Source organism: Bufo gargarizans, chromosome 3, assembly GCF_014858855.1.
Source record: "Bufo gargarizans isolate SCDJY-AF-19 chromosome 3, ASM1485885v1, whole genome shotgun sequence".
Classification (NCBI taxonomy): Eukaryota; Metazoa; Chordata; class Amphibia; order Anura; family Bufonidae; genus Bufo; species Bufo gargarizans.
In genome coordinates, this window is record NC_058082.1 from 622,901,976 (window position 1) to 622,923,201 (window position 21,226).

Consider the following 21,226-nt stretch of genomic DNA (forward strand, 5'->3'; position numbering starts at 1 on the left):
GTAATACTTACCTTACTAATTCCCTGTCAATCCCATGCCAAAACTTCATGGGTCTTGCACTGGCCTTTGCTTTAGCTGATCATGTGTCAACATGACGTGACCATCATGACCAATCACTGGCAACAGCAGTGACATCCGTGGTGATTGACTTCAGTGGTCATATCATAAGTCAAAATGTCATCGATGGAAGCTGGGTGAACAAAGACCGGTAGGGACCTGGGAGGCGGCAGCATTAGGTGTTATTTTGTTTTCTTATGCCATGGTAAAAAATAAATGTGTCTGGAAAACCGCACAGTGTAATTCACCAGCCATAAAACTCAAATTCTCTAAAAAGACAAAAGCATAAAAGTTCAAATACTGACCACAGAAATTAAGGCCAAGCGGTCAGGGCATTTCGCCACTATAAACTATTAAATGTACGCTTAACTATTAAATCACAGATATTCTTCTGTTTAGGCCCTGGCAATGAATGCAGTGAAATATGTTTTATGTCGTAACCCAGATAACAACCCTAAAGAGTTATTGATATAATAAACCCAAGAATAACATTGTCGGCCGGCTAAGACACACACAGACCCCTCTATCAGTGTAACGACACACCACTGCTAATTTGAGAACATAATCAGTTCAAGTTTCAATTTAATGTTCTCATCTACTGGTGTTTTTGTAGTCTGATTATGTAACATAAATCACGCTTGGAAAGAACTAAGTTTAAAAAAAAATAATAATCTAGAAAACTACTGTCTTGCTTATTTAAGATACTAAATATATACACACACCATTTCATGAATTGAGGACCGAGTCCAGCTTTTGCATTTGTGGATTATGCCAATAGTCCAGTTTGGCTTGGCTCGTGAGAAAGTCATAGTTATTATATCAACTTATTAAATTCACTTGACAGTTTCTAAATGTGTAAATGGCTTCTGTTCCAAGCCATCCTGATAAGATTACAGTGAAAGGGTGGATGGAAAGTTTTACAGACACTGAGGAGCTTTCCTATTCCCAGATGATCAGCAAAGTCAAGCCTTCTCCGACCACTCAACCTCAAGGTGAAGTAGCTGTGAGAGCTGTGATCACACATGAAAATGAAATTTCCTATGGTTTTTCTGTAACTTTCAAGATCCTGTAATGTTACTGTCACATTATTCTGTGTAGGATCAACATATCTTCATCCCTGGTGAATTGGTGACCTCCCTTAAGCTGAAGGTACTTTCAAATTAGTAATGCAATAGGTGTCAGTGAAGGTTAACAAACTGTTTCCATCAACAACTATTTAATACCTGCTCTCTACCGGCATACTTCTCTCAGCAGCTAAAGAGAGTAGTCTACGCGTGTTGGTGGATAAATATCTTCTCAACTAGAAGGCCCCAGGGATGGAAAGTAGTTTATATGAATGTTAGGGTACTTTCACACTTGTGGCAGAGGATTTCGGCAGGCAGTTCCGTAAATCTGGACGCAAACTGATGCATTTGTGAGACGGATCCGGATAAGTCTCACAAATGTATTGCAATACCGGATCCGTATTTCCGGTTATCATCTGGAAAAACTGATCTGGTATTTATTTTTTTCACATTTTTAAAGGTCTGTGCATGCGCAGGCCGCAAAACTGAATCCGTTTTGCCGGAACACTTGGGGCCGGATCCAATGCATTTCAATGGAAATTAATGCGGGATCCGGCATTCCGGCAAGTGTTCAAGATTTTTGGCCAGAGAGAAAACCGCAGCATGCTGCGGTATTTTCTCCGGCCAAAAAACGTAAGAGGGACTGAACTGATGCATCCTGAACGGAATGCTCTTAGAGGACATGATTAGAACTGGAGTCTTCCTAAGGCTAGGGCTCAATAGAAACTTGTACGGCATATTAGGACCCAACATCTGTCATGAACTCAGTAGAGGATAGTGGCATTGAGCTTGGGAATTGACCACTACGGCATAAGTCCACCTCCCCACCCCCACTCTGGAAGACAATGGAAATTTTGTAACATTCTTGGTGGATTTACATCATACAATTGTATACACGTTGCGTCCTGTTTCTTCAGACCAGCTGCACAAGTTTCTTCCTTCCCTAGTCTTAAAGATAACTGGGTATGTAGTTAATATCTACAAACAAATGTTCTCAGGCATTTGAACAAAATTACTACTCAACTATTCTATGTGTGCACAGAGCCCTGGGGGATGTTTAGGCGGCAGCCACAGCCGACACTAAGCACACGCGGATCCCCTTAAAGAGAGTCGGTCACCCCGACTTTGGACTATTACCTACAGTAATACATGAGTAGTACTGCAGATCAGGTAAAAAAAAATATAATATATATATATATTTTTCTACTTCCCCCAGTTCCACCTGTCAGCACTCAAAGCTGCACTGAAATGCACAGTCCAGACTGCTGCACTGTTGTAACTTAATGGAAAAGACTCACGTACATGCACAGCAGTCCTGACAATGTATTTCAATGCAGCTCTGAGCGTTGACAGCGGAGAACCAAGAGGCAGTAGGAAGATAAAAAACTGTGATCTGGGCTCCATATCTCATGTACTACTCATGTATAAAGCTTGTATTACACCAGGTGATTGTTGGGCCAATCATCACTAATGAGTGTTTGCAGCGTTCACATGCTGTGGAGGAGATCGCTGCATGTAATACTGTAGCAGCGGTCTCCTCCGCTAGCGAGCAGGCAATTGCTTTCCCGATAATCGCCTGCAGAATCAGCCTTTACTGTAGGCATTGGTCCAAAATCAGGGTGTCAGACTCTCTTCAAACTTCATCAATAGGTTGCCATTAGTTGTTGACACTTGTGGGGCCTTCTGGCTAAAGGGTTTAGGGAAAGGTTGTGGAGACCTTTTCTTTTTTGGAGTGGGCTTACGATAGACCACATGTACAATTCACATAACTGTGTTCTTATGCTTATATCTCCAACTTTAAATAATAAGGTGGCAACCCAATATATGCACTAATAATATTCCTGTTTTAAGCTGATTAGAAAATGGTTCTGTAAAACTCTTTATTATGGAGTAATATTCACTTTCCTTTAGCACCGTATGACATACAACGGGCACAGGAAAATTGCATTTTCAATTTGTCAATAAAAATGAGAACCTTTTTTCCCCATCTCCAGCCTAAAAAGTCACCATCTTACACAGAAAGAATTTAGATAAAAGTGATTAATAAAAAATATAGTCTTGAAGGAACTGAAAAATATATATTCACTTACTGGCTACTTCAAGAGACGCATTGTGGCTGACTGCTTCTCCCAAGTAATTCCGTGCAACACAGACATAGACCCCTTCATCCGGTCTGCTTTTGCGTCCATGGACAATGCGTAAAAAAAATAGAGATCCAGTCGGCAGTAACATTCGATGAGAGCGTGGGTCATCTTTATCAGTTTCCACCCTTTCACCTCCTTTATACCACTCAATTGATGGAGCTGGACGGCCTTCTGCCTTACAGTTTAGTGTCGCGGGTTCACCTTTTGAGACTATAAGATCTGACGGATGTTCCACAATACGAGGCGGGAAATCTTCTTGGCGAAGACGTGAGCCTAGAAAGGAAAGCAGACATTTAACTTTTTTTTATAGGTAACAACTCTAAAATTGCAAAAGATAGCATTGCAATCCCTGTGCTCCAATTGCCCTGAAAATTGATGTATAACAGTCTCTAGCCTTTTTTATTTTTTATTGTATCTCTCTCTTTCTATCGTCACATGTTCCAATTTCACTGAAAGAAAAACTCACTCTACGTTCTAGTCAGAAATCAGTGCAAGAGGTCCTCTTTCTAGATCTTCTGCCTTAGAATATGATTTACTATCTCACACTTCCCAGAATTGTGTGAACATTTCAGTATGTGTGTCAATATCAAGCATCTGAGGATAGACAAACATTGTAGGCTAAAAGAGAATGGAAAATATGACAAACAAAAAGGGTGGGACCTGTCGAGAATCTGTTGAATGGTAACACAGTCAAGATCAAGGTCAAAACAAGTCGAACTTCCAAGAAGAAAACAATATTAAATAAAGTTTCCCCTCGAGGGTGTACCAATAAGGGGCTCAGAGGTAGCAAGTACACCCAAGCTCTGGCACCATACATGATCCAAAATACTTGCTACATAAGGGGTCATCAATATTGTAAAAGGAACATGGTTGATGGGGGGCCTTGTTAACAGATCTTGCACTGAGGTCTAGGAGCTTCTAGCTAAGGCCTCTTTCAGACTGGTGTTTTGGCTTTCCGTTTGTGAGATCCGTTCAGGGCTCATAAACGGTCCAAAGCGGATCAGGTTTACCCTTAATGCATTCTGAATGGATAAGGATCCGTTCAGAATGCATCAGTTTAGCTCAGTTCCGTCTCCATTCCGCTTTGGAGGCGGACACCAAAATGCTGCCTGCAGGCGGAGGCAAACGGGGGGGGGGACAGATCCGTTTTCACTGACACAATGCAAAACGGATCCCCCCCCCCCCCATTGACTTTCAATGGTGTTCAAGATGGATCCGTTTGGCCAAATGTTAAAGATAACACAAACTGATCAGTTTTGAATAGGTGCCTGCTGTTGTATTATCGGTATGGATCAGTCTGTGCAGATCCATGCCGGATCCGCACCAAACGCGAGTGTGAAAGTAGCCTAAGCCTGTGACCTGCTCACTGTCTCAGGAAATAAGCAAACAAGATAATGTAACAAGTACAGCATTTCCATTAATGACAATCTGTAATATGACCTCAAATTCCAAACCTTGGAAAAGTGGTGAAAATGAAAAGGATCTAAAATTCCCATGATTGGCAGATACTCCACATTAGCAGGAATGTCAGTGACATAGTTCCCTAAGGGATTTAATGACCTTGACGAGAGAATTATAATCTTCCCCTTTATGTAAAAGTTATAAAAAAAAAAATCGAAAATGCATTTGAGTCACGATGTTTAAGACCTATTAAATGTGCATTTTGCTGAACAAGAGACCATCTATTACCGGAATATTATATAAATCCTGCAATCAACACCAATCCTATCATTTACTTGTCAAACATGCAACGCACTGAAGAACATTTGTCAAGTTTAAAAACTCTGCACCCATCAATTATCAGAGGTATCTTGCTTTTGGACCCATCATTTAATACGTTTCACGCATCCTTTGAGAAAATACTCTTTACATTTGTGTTTTAAGACAAGACTGGGAAGTTAGTTTAGTTTTTTTATCAAGTGATACAGATTTGCAGGCTAGACAGTTGCCTCTTGGTAAATAACACATAGTAATCTATATGGCTAAGTCCTTTTCTTTCCTTGCACGTATATGATGGATTGAATTTCTTCCCAGCATTAATAAGTGACAAGGCGTGTCATATTTACTAGACGATAAGAAGATGTAACCAGAAAAGGAGAAGAAATGCCTCCAGCCAAAACACAGGAAACGCAGATCCAGACACTTTAAAAAAACACCTGTCACCCGGAGAGGTCATCAATAGGATATTCAGAAAGGGCACACTTCGGTCTAATTTGGGTGTTGCATTGAAAGACTAGTTGAAAGAGGAGGACATCTGACCAGGGCAGAAACGTGAGTATAGACATAGGAGGTGTGGCCGGAGGGCCACATGGGGAAATCATATTTGCTGGCATGTAAGTTCATGTTAAGCAGCCAGTGTGGACCCACTGTGTCACTTGAACAGATTTGTTGTGGGGCTACTCCTAACCATTTAACCCCTACACTTGGATCTGACTTTGCTGCAGGGGAACTACCAGGCCGCTACCTCTCAGAGAAGGCTCTGTTTAAGTGACTGCTGACCCATGGGGTACCGTAGTTTGTGACAGTCTGGCAGGCAGCGAAGGGTCACTATGGAGATCAGGCAGAGGTCATGTCAGGCAACAAAGGGTCAAATCCAAAAAACAGCCAGAAGTAGGTACACAGGCAGACAAACATATAACAGCACACATAAATGAAAAAAATGGTTTCGGCACTGAAGTTGTAGTCCAATAAAAAATGTCTTCTTTTTTACAACTTATGTACATCAGCAGACACAACTACGAAGGATGCGGTAATCATTAACGCGTTTCGGACAGTCTGTCCTTAGTCGTAACCGACTAAGGACAGACTGTCCGAAACGCGTCAATGATTACCACATGCTTCGTGGTTGTGTCTGCTGATGTACACAAGTTGCAATAAATAAGTTTTTATTGGACTACAACTTCAGTGCCGAAACCATTTTTTTCATTTATTTCTGCTATACTGGGACACACCCAAAGGTTTCTGGACACACGGGAGAACAAAGGCCAAGGAGGTGAGCTGGATAATACTACTAATACTACGATAATACATATAACAACACACCTTTGCAGGACACTAGCCAACTGGAACTTATTGCTCAGACACCTTACCATGGGAGAAGGTGCCTCAAATGTCTATGGGTAACCAGTCAATGGCTGGAGAAGATTATGGTGTCTGCTGGCCCTTTCAGAGCCTGGGGGTGTGCACATGTGCCCTATCGGCATAGAAAAGCAATGGTGGTAGAAAGCGGGTCAAGGAGAAGTTACTCCAGTGGCCTGACGGGAAGAGGAAGGGAAAGACTTGGGGGTCTGGACCTCTGGCATGAAGGAGCTGGAGAGCTAGTGAGTAGCGCTGTAACAGTTTATTTAGTATATAGTCTATGTTTAATTACATAGTTTTTTGGCAGATAGGCAGGGTGATGGGCAGCGATAGGGCACGTGTATAAAGTCAGAGACTGGGGTAGTGATATGAGGCAGGCTGGAAGCCTCTGTATGTTACACACAGGCAGGGGCGGGCTGGGCCGGGGGCCAGGGAGGCAATTGCCCCCCAGGCCGCCCTAAAAAAAAGGCCGCTGGGCCGTCTTTAACAAATAATTATAATTTTTTTTAAATTCCTCGGGGCCGCACCGCCGTTCACCACAGGCGGCGCGGCCTTGGATATAATTGCGGCGGTCAGCAGTGGCGGCGGGCAGTAGAAGATGAGCGCTTCCATTGTGGAAGCGCTCATCTCCATATTCATCTGTATCGCCGTCCTCAGGACAGCGATACAGATGGCTGTGCTGTGGGGCAGGGGAGGGAGAGGCGTCTCCTTCCCTGTTTTTCTGATAGGCCGCAGGCACTAATGCCTGCAGCCTATCAGAGGCCGGCTCAGGCAGCGCAATGACGTCATTATCATCTCGCCGCCTGAGCCGGGCAGCACACAGCAGGGACACAGGCCAGAAGAGGCCTGCATCGCATCGCTGCTGATGAAGGTGAAGGTAAGTATTAGTGTTTTGGGTTTTTTTCTTTGCAGGGGGAGCTGGCACTATGGGGGGAAGAGGGCTGGCACTATGGGGGGCTGGCACTATGGGGGGGGCTGGCACTATGGGGGGCTGGCACTATGGGGGGGCTGGCACTATGGGGGGGCTGGCACTATGGGGGGGAGCTGGCACTATGGGGGAAGTTGGGTGCTCTAAAGGGGCTTTTTTGTAATTATTGGCACATTATGGGGGCACTATAGGGGTGAGAAGGCACCATGGGGCATCTGGTGTCACTATAGGGGCATTATTTGGGAGCACTATGGGGAAGTGGGGGCTCTAAAGGGGCCTTTTTTATTGGCACATTATGGGGGGCACTATGGCATTTGGTGGCACTAAGGAGGCATTTTTTACTGGCACATTATGGGAGGCACTATAGGGGAGAGCGGCACTATGGGACATTATATGGGGCACTATGGGGGAGTGGAGCACTATTGGGGCATATAGTGGCACTAAGAAGGGGCATTTTTTACTGGCACATTATGGGGGAGAGGAGCACTTTAGGGACATCTGCTGAGGGCACTAAGAAGGGGCATTTTTTTTACTGGCATATTATGGGGGACACTATGGGAAGGGGGAGAGGAGCACTATGAGGGCATTTACTGGGGCACTATATAGGGGTATTTTATACTGGCATACATTATAGGGACATTAGCTCAACTGCGGGCACTAAGCGGGGGTATTTCATGTACTGTCATATTATAGGGAGAATTATTACTACTAGGGGGTATTATGCAGAGCTTTACTACTACTGGGGGGCTATGAGGAACATGATTACTAGTATGGGCACTATAGGGGCACTATTACTACTAAGTGTACTCTGGCAGAGAATTATTTCTATTGGTGGGATTTTGGGGAGCACTGTTACTTTGGGGGCACCCTGGCATAGTATCAGCTTAGCACAATTATTTTTGGGGGACATTATCTTTATACTATTAGTGTCAGTTATTTTTTAGAGCACTGTGTGCCAAGAATTGTTTCTGCAGTATAGTATTGGGGGTGGCAGGAAAGGGTGTTCAGAAGATGTGAAGATGATGGCAATGTGGGAAACTAATATCCGTTTGTCAATCTCTGCAGAGACGGGAGATGGCTGAAAAATCATCATGGCGGTCTGGTCTGAATTGAGAAGATGAGGAAAGAGAACGTCTACAACAAAGGTGACATCACTGGATGTAAGAGGTATGTGGCACTATGTAGGAGAGGAGATGCTCCGGCTCCTCCCCCTGCCATTTGCAGAAGGAGGATTCAGAGCTGGGTGAGGACGGCCAAAGGGGGCAGCAGGCCACGGGCGGGTGGCAGATGGTGGGGGGAACTACAGGCCTTGAGCAGGATCTGGGGAGGGAGGAGAGCGGAGGAGCTTCCTGGCTGTAGTCTGCTGCTGTTTTATTGTATAATGTGAAGCAGGCAGTGCAGCCAGGACAGGCCTCCCCTCTCCATATGATGTGTAGAGACAGGCCGCAACAATAGAATTTCAGCTGTACAGTGTTTGTTGGGAGTGGCCTATTATATGTAGGAGGGGCTTTTAATAATGGGCGGGGCTAAAAATGGGCCACTTGACTGAATTTGCCCCCCAGGACTAAGGCTGCCAGCCCTCCCCTGCACACAGGTGTCTTCACCGCTCAGTCAAACGCTGAAGACAGATTCTCCTTAGTAACCCTGTGAAGGCTTTGCTAAGAAGGCTCTTTACATCTCATTTTCTGGAACAAACATTTCTAGAAACATTTGCCCTAATGAATTATATTATACATATATTAAAAATGTTTAACATTCCTGTCCCTAGATTAAATTTAAAATGAACTGAAACGACAGCTACACTTTACATCATACTCCAGTGGCTATACAATTGGAGAGTTCAGGGGTTTCGAGTATTAGAGACCTCATCTTCATTTGTCCATCATCTGCATATCCAGCTGGAAAGTTGGTGGCACTTATTTATTGCAATTAATGCCGCAGATTAGGTGATACTCCTCATAATTAGCTCTCTCTTTAATTGGACTATTTCTGAAAGATGTTGCAGCTGCACAATAACAATCAGTAACTGGTGTTCTGCCTATCGAGAGCACATATCTCTTACAGCAGCATCCAAAGTGTCATGTCTGCAGGGCTGCCAACAGCTGAATTGAAATTTGGGACAAAATAGATCATATTGTCACAGTGTATGCCCAGAAAATGATGCTGAAAATCAGGACAGAAGATTAGCTATGTAGATTACTTCTTGGGAGGGGGGAGCGTTTGCTGGAATAAATAATACATACTATTCATGTATTTAAACATGAAGATTATTCTAATAAAGCTGTGATAAAATTAAATCAAGGATATCCACCAACATTTCAGATACCGAAAGATAGAAATCTAAAGTTGATTTCTATAAATTAAAAAGGGGGGGTCCTAAAATTTTGGAATCAATGCGCATCCAACTACTGGGATCTCTACCCCATCAAGAAACCTACCCAAAAAAGGCCAGCATCCGCCACTGGGATCCCTACCCCACCAAGAAACCTACCCCAAGAAGGCCTTAGTCTTTAATTTTGGCAGAGAAGTGGCTACATATTAGGGTGGATTCACGTGTGGTGTAATTTTATACAATGGACAAATTTACATGCATAATCTGCAGGTCATTCATGCTCATATGGATGCAGATTTCACCCTCGGCAACAAATCGGGTAAGCGCCACAGCCTCTTTCCCCTACCCCCCCCCCCCCGTGCCAAGTGAATGTGGTTGAGCTGCAATACCAAGAACAACCACTATCCAATGGTTGGCGCTGTGCTTGGCAACCTTCAAGGCGGTTACGGCTGCAGTAAACAATTATTTAAGTAATCAGGTATTCTATTGATTATTTTTTGCGATTAATCGAGTAATCTAATAAGAAAAACTTTCCTAAAATAATGTATTGCTTTATAAAAATGTCCCCCTTTCCCAGTATACCATACACCATGTCTCCCACTCCCCCAGTGCCATCAGATCAGTATCCCCTCCATGCCATGTCCCCCAGTGCCCCCATGATGGCACTGCCATTAGCCCCTTCATCCAGATTGCCATGTCCCCCTTCCCCAGTGCCTCCATGCCATCCACCATGTCCCCCACTCTCCCCAGTGTCATCAGAACATCAGCCCCTCCATGCCATGTCCCCCAGTGCTCCCATGATGGCACTGCCATCAGCCCCTCCATCCAGATTGCCATGTCCCCCTTCCCCAGTGCCTCCATGCCATCCACCAAGTCCCCCACTCCCCTAGATCAGCCCCTCCCAAACCACCGGTGCCCCCATTAACCCCTCTCCCCCCGCCAATAACGTTATACATGCCAAATCACAGGTGCCCCCATTTTCCCCAGCCCATGCCAAATCATAGGTGCCCCCATTTCCCCATACCAAATCACAGGTGCCCCCATTTCCCCATGCCAAATGACAGGTGCCACCATTTCCGGCACAGAGTCCGCAGGAGACGAGTCTTCATCCGAGCATGTACTAGGGACCTGACGTCACACACAGCGTCAGCCAGCGCGCTGACGATGTGTGAATGCAAGGTCCTGCAGTGCGGTGCTGACGGGAGTCCACAGAGCGGCGAGTGAGAAGCTTCACTCACGCTCTGTGGTCATGTGATTTAAACGAATCCTCGATGCAGATTTTTTTGCCTCGATTACATCAATTAAATCGATGAATCATTTCAGCCATAGTTATGGTGCTCCCTGAAGCACCACAACCTCCTCAAACAGCTGATCAGTAGGGGCCAACACAGCAATCCTGGTCATCAATATCAAACACCCAGAAAACCCCTTTAAGCAAAGTCAGTTTCAAATGTAATGCATTTGTACGGGCTGTAAAAGCATCAAGTAGCATAAAAACTTCCAAAGGTCTAGACAACGTGCGCTGGATTATATGAAATAGACACATAAAAGGAGAAGGAGCCGTGATCTTCATTTATTCATATTTGGGTAGCATCATACATATTTATTATGACGTTTCTCCGCACAGAAGGGAAGCCCTTGGCCTTGAGAAGATTATGTGATAAAAGGCAGAAAGAGTAACATTCGTCTTCTGCCCTTATGATTTTATTTTCAATCATGAGATGTGAAATATAATCAAAAGCAGACAAAGAAACAAATGGCAACAGAGAGAAAAAATATATAATTTCCCACACAATAAACGCAAGGAAAGCTGTCGACGAAATGAACAACATCTGTCTGATTGAGAAGAGTGATGAATGAAGAGTTCCTGCTGATTGAGTGGAGAGCTCGGGGACTTGAATGAGAATCATCGAGGATAATATTCCTAACAACCAGAAGTTTAGACAATGCTGCAACATAACAATCAAGGTTCATGTCATACAAGGCAGCAGAAATGTTGCTTTCTTTCATGGCTGGTAATATTCAGAAAACAATGAATACAGCATTTTACCAACTAATCTAATTCAGTGAGGGAAGTAGGTTTAGTTATGAGATCGATCATATAATACTGGCTACACGTGGCAACATGGCTGTCATACATGCATGTCAAGAACGCATAAGTTCTCATGCTTGGCGAATAAACTGCTGCCAGACTGGTGATGAGTAAACTTTAGATAATTGAAGAGGATCGGGCATGCTGAAACCTAACTTAATTCTGCGACCCCCCCCCACCCATGCTAGCATTCTCTGTGTAAGTGTGTAAACATAGACAGCTGTCAGTCACTGATGTTTGTACACGGGGAGGTGTTATCAGTGATTGATAGCATTCTCTGTGTAAGTGTGTATACAGAGATAGCTGTCAGTCACTGATAGCTGTACATGGGGAGATGTTATCAGTGATTGATAGCATGGTCTGTGTAAGTGTGTATACAGAGATAGCTGTCAGTCACTGATAGCTGTACATGGGGAGATGTTATCAGTGATTGATAGTATTCTCTGTGTAAGTGTGTATACATAGATAGCTGTCAGTCACTGATGTTTGTACACGGGGAGGTGTTATCAGTGATTGATAGCATTCTCTGTGTAAGTGTGTATACAGAGATAGCTGTCAGTCACTGATGTTTGTACACGGGGAGGTGTTATCAGTGATTGATAGCATTCTCTGTGTAAGTGTGTATACAGAGATAGCTGTCAGTCACTGATAGCTGTACATGGGGAGATGTTATCAGTGATTGATAGCATTCTCTGTGTAAGTGTGTATACAGAGATAGCTGTCAGTCACTGATGTTTGTACACGGGGAGGTGTTATCATTGTCTGATAGCATTCTCTGTGTAAGTGTGTATACAGAGATAGCTGTCAGTAACTGATAGCTGTACACGGGGAGGTGTTATCAGTGATAGCATTCTCTGTGTAAGTGTGTATACAGAGGTATCTGTCAGTCACTGATAGCTGTACATGGGGAGATGTTATCAGTGATTGATCGCATGGTCTGTGTAAGTGTGTATACAGAGATAGCTGTCAGTCACTGATAGCTGTACATGGGGAGGTGTTATCAGTGATTGACAGCATTCTCTGGGCAGCAATTTTACACAGGTGGATCATTGTTATCAGTGATTGACAGCATTCTCTGGGCAGCAATTTTACACAGGTGGATCATTGCTCACAAGCGTTCGTATAAACACTTGTTATCGATGATTTGTCCGACCCTCAGCCACTGTAATATGGGCCTAACACTTTCCATTTCCATTCCAGTCACCAACCAAACAAATTTACTGTCTAATTTGAAATCAATTTTTTTTTCCAAGGTGTGTAGAAAGTGTCTGTCTACAGTGCATGAGTTTTTATGTCAGAAAGTAGCCCTTGGAAGGTGATGTTTCTCCTAGCAGATATCTTGTTGGTATGGAGAGTTTTACTGGCAATGCCTCCTGGGACAAATTCTGCAAATTAGCTCAACTGCAGAAGGAAGAAGACTGTCTCTCTTGTGACACCTATAGGTAGCTACACTGTAAGTCAATGTCTCATCAAAGATCCTTGAAGCATACAGAATACGATCCACACCAGAGACAGCCATCTACAGACAGAACTGTTTTGGAGTGCTTACACTAACTGGGTCTCCACAAAAAGAACCAGTACCTTCTAAAAGCTACTTTTTGATGCAAAGAAATAAAATACGTAAGTGAATAATAATGCAAATTATATATGAAATAGCAATATTAAAAAAAATTCTACTAAACGCATTCAAATAAATATATTCATAAAAGTAAGGTTAAAATCTACTTATGATGAGAAGAAATTAAGGTAATAAAACACTTTTAGAAGAGCTCCAGAAAACTCATGGAGGAGTATGAGAAGTCTTGAAGCCCCAAAAGTAAAAGGAACATTTTTCTCCTTTTACAATAATCAGTCATCGCCAATGTTCTGGATTATTGGAATTTTACCATTCTTGAATGTGCACCCTGAGCTGACAGATGACATTTCATGAGGGTCTTTTCTATAAATACGTAAGCAGCTGCATCGCAGGCTTTCGTCTGGCAGGGAGAGATGCACGTTGAAGGACTAACGGCTTGGATTTAATAAACCCCTTCCTAGTTTGCACAAATTCCTGGTGCCCATTGATAACAAGTTTGTAATAGTACCTTGAACACCAGGATATGACACTCAATCCCCTCACACACCATCCAGCCTCCCCTGCTCAGTGCCGGCGTCCTTGACTGTGTTATCTGGCACATGCAGACGATATCTCAACTATTGTATGAATGAAAGCCCAGTTCAGAGCTGTACTTCCTCAAAATGTCCAGATATCATGAAACTATTTGGCCAGCCATTCGCTTCCCTCTGTTCTTCACGACTTAGGAGCGAACATAGAAATTATACCAGCAGGTAAAAAATAACCGTGGTCGTATTATTATATACAGAGCCATATAAAAAGGATCTGGATCATACAGAGACACCTATGGAGGTAGAGGAGTTTGTCCTGTACCTCCATGTGCCTTATCTTTCATATGGATTCATACAAAGTCCCCCCCCCTAATATGTTTATATGTTAACTGTGTGAAACAATGTTGCAAATTCAATTGTTTATATCAGCAAACTGAAACAATGTTGCCGATTCACTTGTCTGTATCAGTATGAATAACCTTGCCTACGGCACTATTTTTTCCATCAAAACAAAAGACACCACGGTGGACACCATTATAAGTCAGCCGATGGCCGCAGCCATATGTAATCTGTGCAGTGGAAGCATCGCTGAGTTTTACAGAATACATGATGCCGGTGTAAACAGAACCCCTATAATTCTGGATCAAAGATCTCCTCAACTAGAAGTGGCACTATAAGCAGTTCCTACAACACAAACAAGTCTTGAAAGCCATGTGAACGTTCCTTGAAGGTAGAGGGATTTCTCTGGGATTAATTACGTGCAGTTAGGCCTGTAGGCACGCAGCTGTTGTGTGCTGTTACCCAATGGACTTGCTAAATGTTTTATGCTAGCCTATACACTGAGATCGGTGGAATAATATGGTCTTCTATATAACCGGCAGATGAACATAATAATTAAACTACTTAGATACAAGTTGTCGAAGGGACTTTGGAAAAGAACACCTTCAGCTCCAACATGATACATCACTGAACTGCAAAAATGTAGAAATTAGAGATGAGTAAACTTTTCTGCAGAAATCAAATTGATCACAAATTTCTTAAAAGATTCTACATTTGGCGAATCCAAAACTTTAGTGATTTCGTCTGCCATGAAATCTATCAAACAGGCAGCCATCATTTGGCAGATGACAAGACAGAGAAGAAGGCATCTGCCACCAAAAAGGTTTCATTCTTGGACTGTGTTTTGGAGCTGGAGGATGCATTCTGTGATTTTCTCTGCACTGACGGACACACGTGAATTGCCCCTTAGCCTTTAAGGGATACGTCTTCACTCCGGGGGCTGTCTTGGACACAGGGCCGATCCTACACGGGGTGCAGTGGGTGCCCCGCACCCCAGCGCTGTCACCCGAAAGGCGCCGAGCGCAGGGCCGGACTGGCCTGCCGGGATAGCGGGAAATTTCCCGGTGGGCCGGCAAGCCTGAGTGCCGCAAGGCCGCGGCCCTGGTGACAAGTGGGGGCGGCCGCGGCCGGCGGCAGGGCAGAGCAGGAGATGAGCGCCTCCATTGCGGAAGCGCTCATCTCCATAGTCATGTGTATTGCCGCCCTCAGGACGGCAATACAGATGCCTGTGCTGCGGCAGAGGAGGGAGAGGTGTGTCCCCTCCTGTTCCTCTGATAGGCTGCCGGCTTAGTGCTGGCAGCCTATCAGAGCTCAGGCCGGTGCAGGCGGCGCGATGACGTCATCGCGTCGCCTGAGCCGTATAGCGAGGGACACAGACGGAAGAGGCGGCCTGCATCGCATCGCATTGCTGGAGGTAAGTATAAGTGTATTATTTTTTTTTTATATAGGTACAATACTGGGCTGGCACATGATAAGGGGGGCTACTGGGCTGGCACATAAGGGGGGCTACTGGGCTGGCACATAAGGGGGGACTACTGGGCTGGGCTGGCACATGATAAGGGGGGCTACTGGGCTGGCACATGATAAGGGGGGACTACTGGGCTGGCACATGATAAGGGGGGACTACTGGGCTGGCACATGATAAGGGGGGCTACTGGCACATGATAAGGGGGGCTACTGGCACATGATATGGGGGCACTCTGGCTACTGGCACATGATATGGGGGGGCTCTGGCTACTGGCATATGATATGGGGGGCTCTGGCTACTGGCACATGATGGTGGGGGGGCTCTTATTTCTGGCACATGATTGGGGGCACTCTGGCTACCGGCACATGATATGGGGGGGCTCTGGCTACTGACACATGATATGGGGGGGCTCTGGCTACTGACATGATATGGGGGGGCTCTGGCTACTGGCACATGATGGTGGGGGGGCTCTTATTACTGGCACATGATTGGGGGCATCTATGGGGGCACATCTTACTGCAGATTATTGGGGGGCACTATAGGGGCATCTACTGAGGCTAAAAAAGAAGATATTTTATATGGGGGCTCTGTATAGGGGCATTTTATACTGGGACACATTATGGTGGGTACTATGGGGAAGGGGGGGGCACTATGGGGGTCATCTACGGGGGCACTGAGAAGGGGTATTTTATATTGGCACATTATGGGAACATTAGCTCAACTGGGGGCATTACAAATGTTTTGCATATTATAAGGAGAATTATTACTACTGGGGGGGCATTATGGTGGGCTTTATTACTCCCCCATGGTATGACCCCCTAGTAGCAGCACCAGCCTCTCCCTGCTCTGCTATCCCTCTGCCCCTTCTCCAAATCCTTATTATGAAATCTTTCTCATTAGGTTAAAGCACAACATCAGCTCCGCCGAGCCCCCGGCCAAAGTGTTGAAGTGGCGTCCGAGATCCCCAAGGGCCAAGTCAAGTAACTGTAAGTTTTTATGGGGGTTCTACAAAAGAGCTATCGTGGGGCAAAGTTCATATTCGTGTTTACACACGTGTTTTAAAATGAATGCTTTCTCCTATTATAAACAAGTAAATAATGACGCAATGCTGTGGGGCTGGTGTGCAACTTTTTCCAGGGCTGGTTTTTATCCCCAGTCCGGCCCTGGCCGAGCGAGCCGCCGGGACTTTTTTTTTTTTTACTTTTTTTTTTTTTACTTTTTTTTTTTTTTTTAAGCCGAGCCGCCGATTCGTGGGGCTGAAGTTGGGGGCTGAAGTTGTTGCCATAGAAACATTGTAAAGGGGAGGAGTTAGTAAAGATAACCACGCCCATGTGGGGGCGCCAGAAATATTTCTGCACCCAGGCGCCTGTGACCCTAGGATCGGCCCTGCTTGGACACCACCAGGAAGGGAACATCGTTTGTCTGAGTGAGCCCTTAGGACTTACTGCAGAGAGGACAGTCGATCATTGAGAGGAAACCAGTACTATAGATCATGCCTGAAAGTTTGTGACCCTTTACAGATTTTGCAGTGGGACCCAAGACCTTCAAGTTACAAAGCACAAATGTGATTAACAAAACGGGATCTCAACAGACAAGAGTGTGGAAATCCATTGACTGTCACACCCTAACTGAGTCTTCTGTAACCGATCATGAATATCTGCAGACAGCTAGAAAGGATTTATTTGGGAGACATTCCCTATTAAACAATTACATTTATATTTTTAAATTTTAATATGAAATGCCTACAGTCCTCACCACAAATAAGGCTGCATTCACACATTATAGCGGTATACGTCTGAACACCTAAAAACGCTATTCAGATGTACACTTAATGAGTAGACTCATCTTTCCGCTCCTGTTTTCGGACAGAATAGTGTGAAAGGTTGTGCTATTCTGTCCAGAGAAAAATATTGAAAGGGAGAGTAAATCAGGTCAAACAAGAGTCCAAAGATGAATCCATTGCACTCAGTTTAACCCCAAAAAGTCAATTGCAGTGTACATCTAAATAACATTTTCAGGTAATCAGATGCATATCCCCGATGAAAAACTTTGCAGAGGGCTAAAACGCAGAGTCAATGCAGGCTTAATTTTGGAACTGATTTTTAATGCACTATATTTCACACCCCCATCAATTTGACCCCCAGATGTTTGAATGATGCAGATGTGTCCATCCATAAAGCAGATGTGTCACCAAAAATTGTATTTAACAATTAAAACTAGATAGAAACATATATCTCTTTTTTTCTAATCTGTTTTTATTTTCTGATTTACAGATTTTTTTTTATTCTATTTCCAGAACATAATTATGGGGGCGGCCATCTTGCCTGAGCTGTACTGGACAGCATTTACAAAGCATTAAGAATATTTCTTTACGGCAGCCACCATGGTCTGGAGCTTCTCTAGGCATGCTCTGTGACCTGTGCAGAGGTCATTGTACAAGAAAAGAATAGATAAGATTTTACAATCACCTATCGTGAATGGAGGATCTTATGTTATCTATACACATAGATGCTGTCATTACAGGCAGGATTAGAATGACAGATAAGCAGGTAACTGCAGTAAAGTGATCTGTACAGACCAAGAAGTGGTGCCTATTATTAGGCTTAGTGTCCAGTCTGAAAACTCCAGGATTTTTATTTATTTTTTAATATAGATATTGACATGGAAAAATAAAAACATGATCAAAAATTCTTAAAAAAATATGTTAAACATAAAAATGTGATTTTTTTGTACCTGTAATTTTTTGTGAATTAGAATCCTGATTTCTCGCAGTTGAAATGCAATATATCACAACATGCTAGCAAAACCCTAAAAGAGCCTCAATACACATTACAACCACTAGTGGCCTGAAAAATACGACATAGACATCTCCAGGCATTATATCAAAATTATGTTCTTTTTTGTTTTGTTTTTTATACATCTGATCATCTTGCACCACACAGCCCAGCATAGTAAGGAAGGATGCATCTGTATGTCAGACAATTCTTAAGTATCAGAAGTTGCAGCACCATGCAAAAGAAAATAAGTTTACTTTTTTTTTCAATTTTCAAAAACTTTTCATGTACAACTTCAGTCTCTTGCCCCTCCTGCTCCTCATTAGCTTTTATATCCATAATACTGCACAAAGAGAAGTGTGCACCAGCCGCCGTAAACTGCCATCACAGATTTGATGTTCTTGTAACACTTTATATTGGTTTCTTAGGATCATCTGAAGGAAAGACAGAAGTTCCTAAAAATAAACACTTTCAAGAGGCTGTGGAGCCTGGACGGCTTCCAAATGGCAGAAGGTACATTATTAGGAAGACGTATGCCTCCTGCCCAGGAAAATATCTCTCGCACTTCCCTGGGTTTACATTTTCTGTCTGGTGCTAGTTGCAGGACGTAATTTAGTGTGGTCGGTATAGTAGATAAAACACTCAGAAAGAGATATGACACATCACCACCGACCAGAACCACCCCGCTGTGGGGTGATCAAGTCACTCACTTATGTCCTAGGTGCAAAAAAGATATCCAGGGATTTTATTTTAAGTAGTACATCCAGATGTATCTCATCTTGACAGTGAACATACGAAGCACTTTAAACATTATATTAGGGAACTGCATTATCAGCAATTCTCCAATAAGTATCTATTAGCAGTATAATAAAGGAATGGAGTAGCCACGGAGGAACTCAACTTCCCCACTACTGCCCTCCAGAGTAAGGGGTGTGAACTGCATTGAGAAAATATTAGCTTTGTGTTATATATTTGCAGCGAGACCCTGAGGAGCTAATGCAGAAGATGGGAGTGGTAGTGGCTCTGATAAGGTGTTGTGTCATGGTGTAGTCCTTCAGACCATTGCTTCCTGGGGATTGGTGCAGTACAAATTAAATTTGAAGAATGAGGCCAGAAGCGAACGTGTAACAATCTGATTTTACTAAGTATAACTTCAGGTACATTCAATAGCAGCAGACTCAAAGTGCAGTTTCTGGCACCACTAATGAAGATATGGTGGCAGGTTGGATAGCTGCAACTTGTGAGTGTAGATGTCCACTATCAGGTCTAGACTTTAGCTTTAACTGGTCTAGTAGTAGTCTTTGGTGATGGGTGTCTGAGACGTAGTCCCTCACCTTACAGCAGAGTCTGGAATGCAGTTTTCAGCTGTTTATACTACTTGTCTCTCAAGTGTTTGATTGAGGCTGAATTATGTTGATCTCTCTGGAGAATCTCTTACGGGAGCAGGAGCTCGGCAGTATGTTTCCTCTCCTCTCCAAGGCTGCTCTGGAACTCCACCTCCTGGCAGGAAGCAGGATCAGCCCAATCCTACCAGGAGGGGAGAAATGGTGGTTAGCCCTGTTCCTGCCAACATTACCTCTTTGACTGCTATTTATGGTCAAAAACATGAAATACATAACTAATAAAACAATTTGCAGATACCCCCAGGTCTGGGGTACCGCACACAGTGAATGTACTTTGGTGAATCGAGTCTGCACGTACGTAGTAGATACTATAACGACAGCTAGTAAACTCTGTTAATACATACTAATCAAAGAATTGCTAATAAAGGGATAAACTGCTGCCAGGCATCTCAGCTGGCAGCTTATCTCCTGTGAAAACAATTGCAACGGACATGTTGAAATCCAACAACTTGATCCTTCTATCGTCTGATATCTGCCACTGATGGAGACTCAGGAGGTGCACATGCATGGCAGACATAGGTGGGTATAGAGTTTAGCAGGAAATGGGTGGGGCTTCATGGGAAAGGGGCAAGGCAAAAGATGTCCCATTATGCGCCAAAATGTTGGCGCAATTCTGGCAAAAAAAATCTATTGGTGCAATTCTGGCAAAAAAATAAATAAATCTGTAAGCCAATCAATAGTTGGTATATGGAGTCATAGAAAAGGGTCTATCCCTGCACTACATGTATCATCCGGCCTGAGCCTCTGTGATAAATTTGATGCAGGTCTAGACAGATGGTCTGAGCTTATGTCATCTACAGGGTTAGTAAAGCTGGGCCACAGTTTGCTTGGATTTAGTACAAATGCACTAATGTATACAAGATCCTGCACCGATAGACACATTTCTTGAGAACTCAATCCAAAATTATATTTTATCCTTGGTATGACCCAGGGTGAGAAGACAAAACAAGCATGCGAACTGACAAAGCTTTAAAACGCCGTCTACAAGGCTTTTTACCATCACCATTTTATTAGGGGATTAAATGAACTCACTCTAAACCCTCATTACAGGATGTGAAACAAGAAAATGGGGAAAATCCATTGTGACTCATCCCTGAGATCTCCTCTCAAGCCAAGACGAGTGACAAGGTGGGGAGGAGCGCTGGAGAGCAATTAAAGGCATCTTTTCTCAGCATCCTTCAGATGGGAAGCCTCACACGGGACTCCGGTTTGCTGTGCTGTTCAATACTTCCCACCTAAGCAAAGCGCAAATCAATGGTCATTCTCATGTTTATCCTGATCTGAATTGGGGCAGCTTTGTGTCTGTTTAACGTCTCAGCATCATAGAAGTGTATGACATTTTCTCTACTATTTGGATCCCCTGTTGATGAAATTTGATTCATTTTTCTACCTGAATATAGAACAGATAGGCACAAAGCCTCTGCATAGCAGACGGTCGCAC

At 43.8% G+C, this 21,226-nt stretch overlaps 1 protein-coding gene across 4 annotated transcripts in view; it reads right to left on the reverse strand.

Moving 5' to 3' along the window:
- Window positions 1-21,226, reverse strand: part of ROBO1 (roundabout guidance receptor 1) — a 356,075-nt gene that overhangs the window by 274,599 nt on the left and 60,250 nt on the right. For all 4 annotated transcript variants that reach the window (XM_044284562.1, XM_044284560.1, XM_044284561.1 and 1 more), the window contains exon 2: window positions 3,212-3,538. In XM_044284562.1, the coding sequence (XP_044140497.1) occupies window positions 3,212-3,538 (327 nt within the window). The remainder of the gene's footprint in view (window positions 1-3,211; window positions 3,539-21,226) is intronic.